Here is a 16,360-nt window from a genome sequence, read left to right as displayed (position 1 = left end):
AGCAACAGATTGAGGAGGACAATGTCGCAGTCATAAATAGTGCAGTGTGCAATGTTAAGTTAAGTGAGCAATGAGGATCATTGATCGAAGTAGGCGTGTTCAAATCAAAGTGTGCACGTTTGTCCTTGTAGGCATGATCAGATAACGTCCGCAGGTCACTAATTTGGGGAGAATATTACAGACAATGTCAACCTTCATCTATGAAAAGGTACCCTAATATATAATTTGAGTTAACATGTCTTATACACTAGTGAATTGGAATAGAATAAATTGTAGTGGTCTACATGCTACAATATAACGTTACACTACATAAAATTACACATTACCTTAATTAATTAAAGTTAAGAAATTTAACAATCATAATAATAAAGATCTGAGGATGCCATTTAAATAATAAAATTTATATAGTATATTAATTTCAAATTAAATTTTTTATTAACTTAGATTAACTACAATCATTAATTAATGCCGCAAAATTGTCAATAAATATTTATCTAAGAACTTTGAAACTTGACCTATTAAAAGAATATGCATTATAAGTGAATAAGTACCTGAAATTTAGTAAGCTCTTGAACAAATGAATTACAGGATTTTTGCATAAGTTCAAAAAACTGATCCTGTTGAGCATCCTTATTTTTTTCAAGGAATCCTGTTATTGCATATACAACATCTCCAGCATAATGCTTAATCGCAAACTCAGATTCCCAACGTCGCCTGTCATCACCTTTAACATAGTTTTTTAGCCCATCAAATTCCTGGTGTAGCTTTGTAACATATGTCAAATCAGTACCCTGAAAAATACAAAATAAGTGTTTAGTTTATGAAGAAAAAAAACATTTTTCTATTAAGTAAATGCAAATAATAAATTTTTCTATATTTAGTGAATTACAACTAATTTATTTTTTGGGAACAATTTTTTTAATACAAGTAATTAAAGACCTAACAATTTTTACAACATAACAAAAATATTCCAATGTGGTAAAGAACAAATATTTTAATTTTTGAGCGAGAAATGAAGAGCAAAAGAAAGCTAATTGAAAAGTTCAATCTTTCCTAAAGAGAACAATTATTTCCTACAATGCCAAAGCAAATATTTTTGTTAATGTCTTTGTTTACATAACTTAAAAGAGCCAGTGGCTAAAAGTATTGATTAAACAAAAAGTCTTGAAGTTTGAAAATGCATTTTAATTATTTTTTATGAGTTTTCTTAGTCATGAACTTTTCTTATATCATTTAAACTTATATTTTATTGAAAAGGATTTATCTTTTTTATATTATCAAGTAACATTAAAAGTGCTTATTTCTTTTAATGTTATTAGATATTCCCAGCTGCTTATTAAACGTAACAACAAGTCATTTATTACTTACAGCTAAATTTTTGAAAGTAAAATAAAAGAAATGAAAACACTTTACTTTATTCAAATGGATCTTAAAAATTTAAATTATTTTCTTAATCATACAATAAACTTTTAACAAAATACAAGAAGTCTCCAAACAACTAGACAAAATGCAAAAGAAGATAATAAATAAAATATTTCTTATTATAGCAAATAGATGCAACAATACATATAGATACAGGACAGCTCTATGGTTTTGAATCAAAGAAAAATATACCAAACAAATTGAACAACTGAGATTCAATGTTATTTTTTGCTTATCTTAACTATTAAGTCGTTTTTTTGAGAAATAAAAAATTGAATTTAAGTAGTAATTTAAAATAAAGTTGAACATTAAAAAAAAGACTGAATACTGAATAGTTCACATAAAATAACAATTTTAAAGACAAGTTTAAATGCCAACTTAATTATTTTTTTATTATGTCTCAAATTAAAAACAACAAATATTTTTTTTCAGCACCTCATGATTTTTAGATGTTTTGCATCATTTTAAGGAAAAATAAATATCGATGAATTAAACGTATCGAACACAGACATTGGGGGTAAAAATACATGCATAGTGCACCCCCCCAAAAAAGGATCATCCTGAATAACTTTTGATTTTATGATTGGATCTCACGTTCTAGGACTCAATCTTTACGGTCCGAGGGATGACCTCAAATATGCTAATTAATTAGTACCACCGATATTTTAAATTACGAATCACACACAGAAAACTTAATAAATATCCTTTTTTTTGTTGTTGAAGGATTCAGTTTTCTGTGATACAAAAAATATAGGGGGTAGCTGTAATCTGGGAAAGTCCCCATAGTTTGATCAGAAGAGCAATTCAAAGTTTGGATCCATTAATGTCAATTTTACTTTTTGCGTATTTAGCCATTACTAGAGTATTTTTGAAGAGAAATAAAAAAATTTTTGAACACTATTAAAAAATTCGTTTATCCAAAGATAATGTAAAAAATATGTTTTGGTAAATATTTATTATTTTATTTAGTAATAGCCGAAAAAGTTTTGAATTGTATGGTATACAATTTTTTTTACATCATTTTAAAGGAATTAATTTTACATGGCAAAATCCAACATTTGAGTGAAATCGGTAGAATAGTTTCTGAAAAATCAAATTTTTGAAAAGTCGTACATTTAAAATAAAATTTTTTAGAAACTATTCGACCAATTTTGATCAAATTTTGTATTTTGCTATTTAAATTTGCATTCTTAAAATGATGCAAAAAGTTGCATGCCTTACACTTTAAAACTTTTTTGACTATCATTAAATAAAATAATAAATATTTACTAATCTTAATTTTTTGCATGGAATGATCTTTAGATAAATAAATTTTGTAACTGCGCGAAAAAAATTTCAATTTAAAAAATTTTTCAATCAAGTTATCAAGATATGGCCAAATACGCAAAAAGTAAAATTAACATTAAGAGGTCCAAACTTTGAATCACTCTCCTGACCAAACTATGGGGACCATATTTCCCAGATTGCAGATTATTTTAAGGGTCAAAAATTAAATCAGTTGGAAAAAAAAAAGTTATGTTCATTTAGAGAAAGTAAGTTTTTGTATCTGATTTTGTAATTTAATATACACTAATTTATCGTAATAATTTACTTTTAAGATACTGAAATTATACTTAACTTTAAGATACTGTATGCGATATTATTACATTAAGATTTACTACAGATAGGCTGCAGCATTTTATCTGGATATACTAGCTATAAATAAAAAATTTCGGAAAATTATTCGAAAATAATTTTTTAAAATGTGTAAAAAGGGGACATTTGTAAATATTACTTTTAGAAACAATATTTTATGGCAAGATAAATTATAGTTTTTATAAAAAAAAATTTTTCTTTAATTTTTTCTTCATTGGTTTAATTGTAGTCATTTGTTTGGTTGTTGATTTTATTACATTTAGGTTAGAGCTAGTTTATGGAAAAATAACAAATGATGGAAAAATAACAAATGACAGAAAAATAACAAATAATACTTACCCCAGGCATTCGACATTCTTCAGAAAGTAATCTCAAAACACATTTAGGAGGCTGTAAAAACAGCATATTTTAGTTTCAAACATTAAATTTAGTGATAAAATATAAATATTGTATAAAATTTGCACAATTTTGTGGAAATTTTATATCATTTATCATTATTCATATCATTTTAAAATTAAAAAAGCAAAATAAGTACTTTTTCCAACAGTTCTAAGCATGGAGTATTATCTGTAAATGTAATGTGATCATAAACAATTCCTTCTTCTTGATACTAAAATGAAAAATATAAAATTATTAATAAAAACATGAATTGGACAAAATGAAAAAAACATTCTAGAGATTTGAATCAAATAATTAATTATTAATTTGTTACTTAAATCATAAACTAGTGACTTCTGTTTTGAGTCAATAGTTTATGATTTAAATAACAAATTGATAATTTGAGCAATGGGTAGATGATTTAAATCACAGCACTGAGTAAAAAATTAAAGCAAATGGTTTCAATCACAAGTAAAATCAATATTTAAATATAAGTTTAAAAGAAAGTTTCATATCACTAACGGAATCAATTATTAAAGTGACAAATCAACTCCACTATACAAAAGAAAAAAAACCAATAACTTGATTTGAAAATCTAATCAATGATTCAATCAACAATGAGTTACAGTGATTTAAATTTACCAGTCAAAATAATTGAAGAAACTAATATCGTTCATTAAACTCAAACCCACAGATTCAAATCATTGGTACAGTACTAAACTGTCTATATAGCATAGTTAAAAACATTTTTTTCTCAATTTATTTTGAAGTACTTAAAAAAATTTCACTTACAATTTGTTGTTCCAAGGCAAAAACATAGTGGTTAAAAAATTTATGGAGTTTCTCATTTGTGTAATTTATGCAGAGTTGTTCAAAGCTATTTACCTGAAGAAAAAAAAGAAAATTATTCAGTCGTAAACCATAAGTATTCAATCCCATTAATTTTCTAAAACCAAGCAATTGTTTACAAATTAACAAAACCTATAAAAATTAAACACACTCACATGAAAGTTCTCAAAACCAAAAATATCGAGAACACCTAAAAATCGTTCACTATCTTGGCCAGGATTTGTACAAGTGTTTATGTAATTGACTATCCATGCAAACGTACGAGAGTACAGAGCTTTTGCCATAGCATGCCTATTTTCCCGTGCCTAGAAAGAGAAAATAATAGTTAGTTTAAAAGTAGCCAACATGTTTCAATTAAAGGAGTTAAGAATTGTTAAAATTCTTATAAATAAAAGAGTTCATCATGATACCAAATGTGAAAAGTATAAGTCACTTCTGCATTTAAATTTTGCATGACTTAGCTTGGAAAGTTTTTAACTTTTGCACAAACAAAAATATAAGTTCACTAGGCAGATATAAATGCATACAAATAAATACAATTTTAATTACCTTATAGGTAGTCAATGCAATAATTCCTCTAAAAACATTTTTATGTAATTAATAAAAGAATTAAACAATAAACTGTGTTAGAGTATTGTTATGTAGTATGTATTACAATTTGATAGACTAATATAAATATGCCCATATACTAAAAAAGTACAGAAAAAATTAATAAAATTAATAAACATAAAATAGCATCAGGTTTTAATTACAACAAATATTAAGTAAATTAAATGACAAAAAGTAAATTAAATTTTACTTAAATATCATTATGAAATTGAATTTATAATGATTTATTAAAAACTGATAATACTTCAATAAATGCATGAAAAAGTGAAGTTTGCAAAACGTATTAAATTAAATTATGTCAGGTTGCATAACACCTGTTGTAAAAGTAAAGTTTGGAGTCTGATTTAAGAGAAAATAACAAAACTTCATGATCAGTAACTTTTAATTTTAAAACTAATGATCAAAAAAATATATTTATATGCGATTTCACTTCTAACTGAGTTCCATTAAAGCTTCTGATGTAAATAACAAAACAAAATACTTTGCTAACTGCCACCAATTTTTACTAAAAATTTACTCATGGCATACAATTTTTTTGATTTTGAGGGTAGCAAAATTAAAATTCAATGCTACTACTGTTCTCAAAATGTGCGACACATAGGGAGAAAATAATCCCCTATCATCAAAATTTGTAGATTTTGATCAATCCCAGTTTCTGAAACTAATTTTTAAAAAAAATGTTTTTAAATGATTACCTAGAAAATAAAATATGATAAAAGAAACAAGATGTTCATAGCTATAGCTCAAAGTTAATAAACTTTTTATCCAAGTTACTTTGTAAAAATAGCACTGACTTCCCAAAAGTTTTTAAATTGATAACAACTTAATTTTATATTTATTCATTAAAATTGTAAGTTTTACTAAGTGTTCAAAATATAACTTTTCATATAAAAAAATATATATCATTTTGAAAAATCTCAATTTTTTTTTCTTTTTTAATTCAACTAACCTATAACAATAAGTTTTGTGAGATCGAGTAAGATGAATTTATAGTTAGGTTAAAGACAATGATGTATATAGTGACACAATTTCTTAGAATTTTGTGACTTTTTGCACAACATATAATTTTTTTTACTCTTAATATTTACTAATAACTTATTGTTATATAACTGTAAATAATATAAAAATATAAAAAATTCATTTTAAACAAATTTCTTTACACATTAGTTATTCTTTCACAATCCAATTTTCAAAACAGATTTTCAAAAAAAGAAGAAAAAAACTAAAAAATGGAAGGGAAAAAACTAACATTTATTTGACACATTTTTTTAACAGCAATTTAAACAGCCATTTCAAAATGAGCACTGTTTAAAAAGTACATTCACAAACTTTCTATCAGTAGTGTAGATTTTTCTACAACCATCAAATTGTAATAATAACTAATACGATTCCTATAAGTATATAATTGTGCTAAAATTCATACATCTTTCAAATCACAATAACTAATGTAATTTATAATTAAGTCATACGAGAGTAACAATCTAAGAATGTATCTTATATAGAGTATCTATAGATTATCTCTGCACATTTTATGCAACTTTCAAATCAAAATAATGTCATCTATAAACAATTCAGTAATATGTGTCTTATTATAAAAGAAATAATGGAGCATTCAAGATAAAAATTAAACAAGCTGAATGATCTATTTTTAGTATACTTTTTCAAAGAAATATATTAATAGCCTGGAACAGAACAACAAGCCCAAACTTTAAATCAATGAACAGAACTGTAATGAACAACTTGTATTTTTACCAGGGTTGGCCAAATTCATGATTTTTTTATATTTAAATCAGATTTTTTACTTTTTTTTAAATATTTTTTTTTTCATATTTACAAGCCAAATCATCTGATAAAATATATTAACAATACTTAATATTATTAAAAAACAATAATACCGCTAAAATAGTTGATATTTCTAACCAAAATGCTTCAAAAATTATTATTTATTACAAACTTATCACTGAATATAAATAAAATTACTGTTATTTTTTCAAGTTAAGCATCCTAAAATTTTAAAGACAGGGAGACAAATTGTGAGCTAAATATTTAAGGAAGAGTAAATTAGTTTAGATCAGAATAGATTAGAAAATAAATTATTGTAAGTTTCTCTGGGCCAAATAAGTCTTTCTTCAACATTGCTAAAACACAAATTACGTATTCAATATATTTTAAAAAGCACTTAAAGTATTCAAACAAACATAAACTAATTGGGTGTAAAATGAAATATATTTATTACTAGCAAATTATTTTACACACAGCTAATGGAAAATTACAATTTAACAGTTTAATATTACTCTTATCCATTTTAAGTCACTAATTTTATTTAGTTATTAGTCTATTTTGAAATATAATAATTTGTATATAATNTATCTCGTTATAATTAATTAAAAATAATGCACCTTATACATTAGATATTATATTGTTTTAATATAATATAATATAATATAATATAACATAATAAAACACAATTTACCTTTTTGAAAAAATAATTTACTCCTTTAAATAAACATACTAAATAGGTATAATAATATAAATAGACTAAATAGGTATAATTGAAATATGTTTATTACCGGCCAATTATTTTATGCACATGTAATGGAAAATTATTTTTTAACAATTTAATGTTTTTTATCCACTTTTAGGCTCTAATTTTATTTATTTATTAGTTCGATTTTGAAATATAATTAATTATTTACCCCTTTATTATGTCATAGAATAAAACATTCATTATCAATGAAATCAGACTTTACAAAGAATCACACACTAAAGAATATATTTGTAAAAAAAATTTTAACTTAATGCTTTATTTTTTTAAAAAATCAATTGGTTTAATTAAATGAATGGTTTTCCTTTTAAAAAAAAGCAGTTGATTTAAATCGATGAATTAAATCAATGATTTTAAAAAAATCGATTGGTTTAAATCAATGGTTTTCTTTTTAAAAAAAAGCAGTTGATTTAAAAAAATATCCAATGATTTGAATAGCAATTTCAATCATTATTTACCAACCCTGATTTTTTCAATATGATAAATGGATGGATACAACTGAACAAAATGAAACTAACTTACCTCACTAAGTTTCAAAGGTATTTCAGTAACATTACCACGGACGTTTATCTGCCTTTGGAGGGAAACCTGAGTTAATTCGTCTGGCATTAGTCCTAGAAGAGTGGCAACAGTCATGACAATTTCTTGGTCATCTGCCGTTAAACTACTTTTTTCACCGTCCACATCCTGGAAATTGAGATTTCCAAGCCACAAAATAGAACTAAGTACACTAAAAATGCCATCACACATTTCAGTTGGCACATTAAGCACTGACATTGCGAGTCTAAGAGCATCAAACATTGAAGCATCTTCAACACCTTCAATTTTGAAACAGTTGCTTTGGTTGAGGTAAGTATAGGATTCGGCACTGCCAATCATGAATTGTTCTCTTAAGTCCCTATTACGTTGTGCACCAGCAACAAGTTGGTAGAACACGTGGTAATTCCTTTCACCCGGTGACTGGAATGTAATTCGAGATTGTTCGAGTAAGTAATCTTGAATGATGCATCCTTTGATTTGGTACCTCGCGTCAAAACACACTTGAATAAATTTACCAAACCGACTGGAGTTGTCATTTCTAACAGTTTTTGCATTGCCTACGAAAAGAAAAAATAAATAAATTTCTTTGTGTTCAGTGCCTGCCATTGGAGAAAAAAAAAATTTAAAAAAATAAATTTCTTTGTGTTAAGTGTACTTCAAGTTCATAACTACTAATTTAAGCAAAACAGTAAACTGCAAATGACAACAGCAAATATAATATGATACATATATACACATTTGATAGTATATATGTTCATATTTGGAATTACATGTAACACCATGATATGCATGCATTAGTTTTAAATATATTATTATATATGCATTTATTAACATAGTATATATATGGTGTGCAAAAGAAAAGAACAAACCACCCTGAATAATATGTCATCAAATGATCAGATCTTCAAGTTCCAGACTCAATTGCAATAGCTTGAGGGGGTGACCTCAAATATGTTAATTAGTGCAGACGACAATTTAAGTTACGAAATCAAACACAAAAACTTGCTTTCTCTGAATAAACATACTGAAATAAAAAAGTCGTATTTTTAAAATCCCATATTTCTCAGGGACAATATTATAGACAATGTAAACAAATATCTCAGGAACTATCAGACTGATTTTGCACAAATTCTATATTTTACTATGCAAAATTACATTTTTTTAAATAATTAAAAAAAAAATTTATACCTTACAATTCAAATTTTTTTTCGGCTCTTAAATAAGATAATTATTAAATAAAATAATAACAAGTTAATAAATGTTTACTAAAAGTTATTTTTTGAATGGAATAATTTTTGAATGAACAAATTTTATAATTGTGTGGGAAAAAAATTTCTATTTGCTGAAAAAGTTTTCGAGATAAGGTGAAATACGTAACTAATATTAAGGAGTCTAAACTTTGGACCACTCTCATGATCAAACTATTAGGACTATATTTCTCAGATAGTGGTTTGTCCCTATAATTTGGGATTTAGAAATCCGAACCCATTCCAAAAAAAGGCATGTTTATTCAGTGAAAGCAATTTTTTGTGTCTGAAAAAACCCAAAATATTGCTTAATTAGCACATTTGAGGTCACCTCTTTGAACCATTAAGATTGAGTCCTAGAACGTGAAGATCCGATCATCAGATCAAAAGTTATTCAGGGTGATCCGTTTTTTATTTTGTGCACTGCATATATTTACATACATGTAATATCATTATGTACATACATAATTAGATACACATATTATTATACACACATTTACATACATAGTATACGTACGTTCATGTAATATTTTCTATTTCATAATTTTTGAATTTGTTTTTTCTAGCGCTTTTTTTAAAAAAAAAATCTATGATTAAAAGACAGTTATAACATGCTAAAACATGCAAATACCACCCTTACTCTCCAGGACAATTTGAATAAAAACACTCATCAGTAAAAGCAAATGGTGATTGGTGTCTCATTCATTTTAATTGACATTTTAATTTTTTATAATCGTCATTACATTCTAATTGAAGATATTCATCATAAAGCACATAGGTTAGCAAATATTTAGTAGTTGATAATTAATTAAGACAGACAGAGTGTTTCGCAAAGACCACCATTAGTGTATAGTTTTCTAAAACCTTTTTGAAAATTGAATAAATTATCTGTATACAAACATTGGGAACAATATTGCAGCGAGGAAGAAAAAAAAACTTTATAAAATTCAGTAATTTTATAAAATTCAGTAAATGAATTTAAAATGTGCTGCAAAATACCTAAGTGCATTGTAACATATAAAGTAAAAAAAGTTTCCATAAACTGAATCCAACAAATATAAAAGTATAACAAGTTGAAGACGAAAAAATACTAAAATCAGACATTTTGTTGTTCACATTATAAAACCCTGAATAGTTAACTAGAAAGGTAAGTTAAAAATATCAGAAAATTATATTTTCTAGAGGAACCAGAAAATCAATTAAAAGTCTTTAATTTTCATCCTCTATCAATTTAAACTGATTTTAATACTTTTAAACCTATTATCCTAAATAGCGATTTTTCTTACTTACTTTTCTATACTTTGGTAATATGTACTCACTTATCAGGACTACTTTTATTTTATTTAGATTCTTACAAAAAATGTATTAAGGGCTGTGATTACAAAACACCCTGCACATAAGCAACAATTTTTACACCATTGAGAAAGTTTATAAAATTCAATAAATGAATTTAAAATGTGTTGCAAAATACCTAAGTGCATTGTAACATATAAAGTAAAAAAAGTTTCCATAAACTGAATCCAACAAACATAAAAGTATAACAAGTTGAAGAAGAAAAAAAAATACTAAAATCAGACATTTTGTTGTTGTTGCTAATCCTTTGGGGTGAGATAAAGTCAGAAGACAAGATTCATAAGCTCATCGACACTCATGTCAAGTACAATGGAGTCAGATAGAAATAATCCATATAATACTCACCGAATGCTTCTAATATAGTGTTGGCTTCTAAGATCTGCTGCTCGATCCACGTTGATACATTTGTTGTCACAGTACATAGATATTGAAGGATAAACTTCGTAGTTTCAGTCTTAAATTATAAATAGAAGTGTCATCAGCATTATTATTTAGAAAATAAAAGTTTACAAAAAATAACAATTGAATATATATATATATATATATATATATACAGTACAGAACCCATTATCCGGAAATCAGAAAACCGGAAAACCAAAAAACCGGAACGAAATTCAATAAATATTCCCGTTATCTTTTTTTTTTAATTTTTTTTTCCTCATAAGATTTTAGGATTTTTCTTTCTTTTTTGAAAGATTACCATCCTTACCATCATTTTGGAAATAATCATTAGTGTATTACTTCATCGTTTTTTCTTCTTTTTAAGATTATTTCCAAATATTTTTTTTTTTAGTTGAGTTTGCGATTCAGAAAACCGGAAAAATCAGTTATCCGGAATAGCGATCGTTCCGGATAATCGGTATNTTTTTGAATAACCTTTTCTAACTAAGCTGTGTTGTACAGGGTGCGTAGCCAAATTATCCAACAAAAAATAAGCACCTTTTAAGCACTCAAAAATACTTTCAAACACTTCATAAAAAAATATCATAATTAGGCAGGGTTGGAAAGTTTTTGACAATAGACGGTTTTATCTTGTTTTAACCGTCATGTCAAAAAAAAACCTTTTTACACTGTTTTTGACAATTGTCAAAAATCATGAAATTTTGAAACATGTAAAACGAATGACGTTTTTATACGCTACGGACTGACTTATACACCGAAATAGATAGTGGTTGAATGAATTGTAAAAACGTTGAATAGAACAATGTGAACTGTGTATTTTTGCATAATTCGAAGCGAAAATCAACATAGTAAAGGAAAATTCTCATTTTGAAAAAGGGAAAATTAAGCACTTTTTAAAAACACCCAATGAAAAAAGCACCTTTAAGGACTTTTAAAAAACGAAAATTGAAAATAAGCACCTTTAAGCACTTTTTAAAAACGCTACGCACCCTGACTTTTTAGTTAATAAGAGAATTTTTTGATATTATTTCCGACAAACATGGCGATTCTGGTTTTTCGGTTAACTATCATTATCATTGTGGTTTTTACGCTTATTTTCTACGAGACAAACCTTTTATGAGAAACCATGGTTAAGAGGTAGGTTAGTAGCACAAGCAGAAAGAAATTTTCGTTAAAAATTTCATAGCTCATTTTTTTATATAAAAAAAATTTAAACTTTTTTTTAATTGGGAATTTATTTTAAAAATATATTTTTGATCCAAACAAAACACACACAAAATAAGCGAAAAATAATTTAAGAGGAAAGAGTTGAATAAAAGCAAATTTATATTTGTAGTTGAAAAAAAATACAATAATGCTTGATAGATATATATAAAGAACTACAATCAAATTCATAGCATTCTTCCTTAAATTTAAAGCAGGGTATTTATTTATTGTGTCAACTTTTATTCCATCACTTTATTTATTTTAGCATACAAATAGAGGGAAGAAATAAAACGAACACATTTTGTGTGATTTAAGTTTCGAATATATACAAAGAAAACGCTTTGTCATAACCAGGGCAACAAACTGAAAAAAATTTTAGACAAACTGAATTAGACAAACTGAAAAAAATTTTCCTTTGTGGAAATCTTTTAGGGAAATATTTATTTTCTCTTTCTTCCAACTATCTTACTGTTTAATATTTTTTTTAGAAAATACTGTTTGTTTTATTTATTTAAAATATACCTTAACTTTTCTCTGGACTACAGATAAGTCATGATATAAAGATTGCATTGATCTTCTGCGTTTTTAGGCATTTCAAATGTACTTTCAAAACTGGAAAATTTATTTTAAGTTGGAAAATTACAGTTAGTAGAGTTCTTAAAAAATTATTACTTCATCCATGCTATCGTCCCGCAGTGGACTGATCGTTAAGACACGGTTTCCAGCAGATCACCGAAGTCAAGCATCACTGGCTGCGGTCAGTGTGCGGGTGGGTGACCACTTGGATCAATCTGCGCAGGGACCGAGGGTGCACGGTTTTGGTCTTCATTAAACTGTTCTACCGTAAAGTGCTCGACTTCGCGTGCAGATCGTCGGGCTACCGAAGCGGGGGTGCCATAACCTCAGCAGAGGATCAAAATTGTGATGGCATGTCTTCGGATCATCCTCAGGGATGAATAGCCCATTGTGCAGCTCTAGTGCGACGTAAATGAACTACAACAACAACAACACATTGGTTTCTACGCATTTCATAAAAGAGTGCGCCATACAATGCTATTCGTTATAGATATTTTATTTCTTAAAAAAATGAAAGAAAAGAATCAGTAGTAAGAAAGATTCAGTAATTTGTTACCTTTCCCGCACCACTTTCACCGCTTATCACACAAGCTTGGTTCTCATCTAAAGTTTGGAGACTATTGTAAGCAGCTTCAGCAATGGCAAACACATGGGGATCTTGCTGGCCAATCTTTTTACCACTGTATTGCAACACCCAATTCTATGACGAGGACAAAATACATAGTTAGATACTCACTTTAAACTAAAGCAACTTTGCCAGATTTTTTTTTTTTTTTTTTTTTTTTTTTTTTTTTTAGAAAAAAAATGATGATGACTCTAAAATCGGGCAGAGATGCTTCAGATGACTAAGTCATCCTGATTTACTGTACGATGTGCGCAAGAGGAAAAAAAAGGAACTCATGGATAACATTTGATTCACTATCAATAATTTTAAAAAAATATCCTAAGCACGATACTTCCATCCTAATCATGATAAAATATCCTAAGCACGATACTGTACAATGTGAGCAAGAGGAAGAAAAAAGAACTCATAGATAACATTTGATCCACTATCAATAATTAAAAGAAAATATCCTAAGCACGATACTTCCATCCTAATCACGATAAAATATCCTAAGCACGATACTGTACAATGTGAGCAAGAGAAAAAAAAAAGAACTCATGGATAACATTTGATCCACTATCAATAATTAAAAGAAAATATCCTAAGCACGATACTTCCAAAAAGTCGTATTTTTATTACTCGAGAATTAATTTCGTTCAAATCGTTAATTTTCTTATATATCCTTTGACGCAGAATTTTTAGTAAACATATCTTTCATACTTTTTTCATTGTTCTGTATAAATTCAGGTTAAAATAAGTGAAAAATATTATATTTAGCAATTTGATAATTTATGGTTGGGAAATACAGCATGAAACACCTGTGTCTTTTATCTGTGTTAAAGGTAAAATCTTTCACACACGGCTGACTTCCAAACAATAATTTTTCTAATTTGCTCTCATTTACAACTATTTAGATCTAATAGAAACAGTAATTCATTATTGAAATTTCTTTAATTTACAAAACCAATTATTGATAATTTTTTTAATATGAATGAAAATAAAAATAAAAATTCACACTATTTTTTATGGATTTTATATTTAAGTGCAAATATAATTCTGATAATCTAACCGAATTTTTTTAGTAATTATTGATTGTTTTTAAGCCAAAATATACCAAAAATACCAATATATACCAAAAATATATTTTTGCTTGTGATTAGAGGGTCTGAAAAAATATTTAAAAAAAGGGACACCCCGGTATCCCATCTGCTTCAAAGGGCTATTGATTACTGAATTTCTTCATTTTGGATTTTGTGCTATACACATTTATAAAAATGATTTTAAAATTTTTATACCCTTACAATTTAAGTTTTTATCATAATTAAACTCAATAGTAAAATATTTGTTGCAAAATATTAACAGCAAAATATTATTACTAATTATTGAAAATTTTTTGCATAAAAACATTTATGGAAAAACAGGGTTTATAACTGTGTGCAAAAAGATTTTGATACGTTTAAATAGTTCCAAAGAGATAGCATAATAAATAGAAATAAAAATTAACATTAAAAGGGACTCAAACTTACAACCCGCTCACCATTAAGAATACATTACGTGAAAGCCTGATTAATAGATCAAAAAATATTCAACTGCTCCGCTTTTTTTTTGTGCACTAGGTCTATAATTATTACGCACATTAAAATTATTAGGGGGACAGGAAAGTAATGTCGTTTCTTTAGTTTTAAAACCCAATTCATTATTTTCGATTCATTTTCGATCCGGCATTGAAGGGTTGTTGCTAACGAGGGTGAATATTGATTAGAAATACGAGGATGAATATTGATTAAAAATAAAATCGTGATAACAAACATCAAATGCTTTCCGGTCCCCTTAATATAATTTTGTAAAGTTTGGGTAATAAGATAAACTTCTATTAGCATAGTTTTAATTACCACTTACACCAAATAATGTCCCATTACAACAAAATAAAAATCAACTTTGAACTATTATTGTAAGAAAAATATACATACCGTTTCATAAATCGGCAGCTCTTTGTATGGGTTCACTGCAACTAAAATTGTGCCAGTATAGGTCTAATTAAACGTTAAGAAAAAAAATCAATTTTGAAGATGCAGTAATATATAAAAATATTTCAAAAATAAGTTTAAAATATGAACAACATGAATATAATATAACATGATAAAAATTTACATAAAATACAATCTTCAATATAGAAAATAAAATAATTTCACTGGTTGTGACTTAACTCTACTGTTTTTAACATCCTTTAATTTATTCAAAATTTGGTCTAATTACGATTTCAAATTTTATTTACATATTTCTTGCATTTTCCCCCCACGCTAGTACGATGTGATTCGTATTAATCAAACATTTTCATTTAAACATAAATTAATATTTCGACATAGTTTGAAATAAATTATACATGAATTTCTTTTTCATTTTACGTATTTGTGATTTTTACAAATACTTTTTTCTAATATTCCATGCATTTCTCTCGTTAATACGAAATTAATTATTACATTAATTAATCACAATAATTAAGTAAATAATTAATCACAATAATTAAGTAAATAATTAATATAATTAATAATTAATTAATTTTTCTGATCTTATTTCGAAATCAAATAGAATTCGGCACAGTGGTTGGATCTCGGATAAAGCTGGCCTACACTCATACTTCAATTATATTTTTTTTTAAAATTAATTAATATAAGGGTTTTTGAGGACATTGATTAAGAATCTAAGGTTAGAATTTCCATTTTCCAAAATGGCTGATCCAATATTGTCGAATTAATCATAAATATTACTTCAAAAAAAAAGTTATATTTTAATATTATTTTGTGCATTTAATCTTGATATGTTACTATTATGCGCATATTAACCAAAGCTCATAATGGCATTATGGGGAGTAACAAACAAAAAGAAAAGCAAAAAAAGCAAAAAAGAGAAAGAAAAATAAAAGAATAAATAGTAATAAAATCTGCATTCTTATGAACAAGTTCTAAAGAAAATTATTATTTTAATAAATTATCA

At 26.5% G+C, this 16,360-nt stretch overlaps 1 protein-coding gene across 1 annotated transcript in view; it reads right to left on the bottom strand.

Moving 5' to 3' along the window:
• Positions 1–16,360, bottom strand: part of LOC107455061 (Myosin 81F) — a 191,188-nt gene that overhangs the window by 48,976 nt on the left and 125,852 nt on the right. Inside the window, exons 3-11 of the mRNA XM_071183863.1 lie at positions 15,337–15,399; positions 13,319–13,462; positions 10,924–11,032; positions 7,961–8,535; positions 4,440–4,589; positions 4,228–4,320; positions 3,593–3,667; positions 3,397–3,447; positions 552–791 (exon numbers count right to left, since the gene is read on the bottom strand). Coding sequence (XP_071039964.1) covers positions 552–791; positions 3,397–3,447; positions 3,593–3,667; positions 4,228–4,320; positions 4,440–4,589; positions 7,961–8,535; positions 10,924–11,032; positions 13,319–13,462; positions 15,337–15,399 — 1,500 coding nt within the window. The remainder of the gene's footprint in view (positions 1–551; positions 792–3,396; positions 3,448–3,592; positions 3,668–4,227; positions 4,321–4,439; positions 4,590–7,960; positions 8,536–10,923; positions 11,033–13,318; positions 13,463–15,336; positions 15,400–16,360) is intronic.

The sequence above is a fragment of the Parasteatoda tepidariorum genome, chromosome 8 (genome assembly GCF_043381705.1).
Source record: "Parasteatoda tepidariorum isolate YZ-2023 chromosome 8, CAS_Ptep_4.0, whole genome shotgun sequence".
Taxonomy (NCBI): Eukaryota; Metazoa; Arthropoda; class Arachnida; order Araneae; family Theridiidae; genus Parasteatoda; species Parasteatoda tepidariorum.
This window is presented reverse-complemented; position numbering and strand designations above follow the sequence as displayed.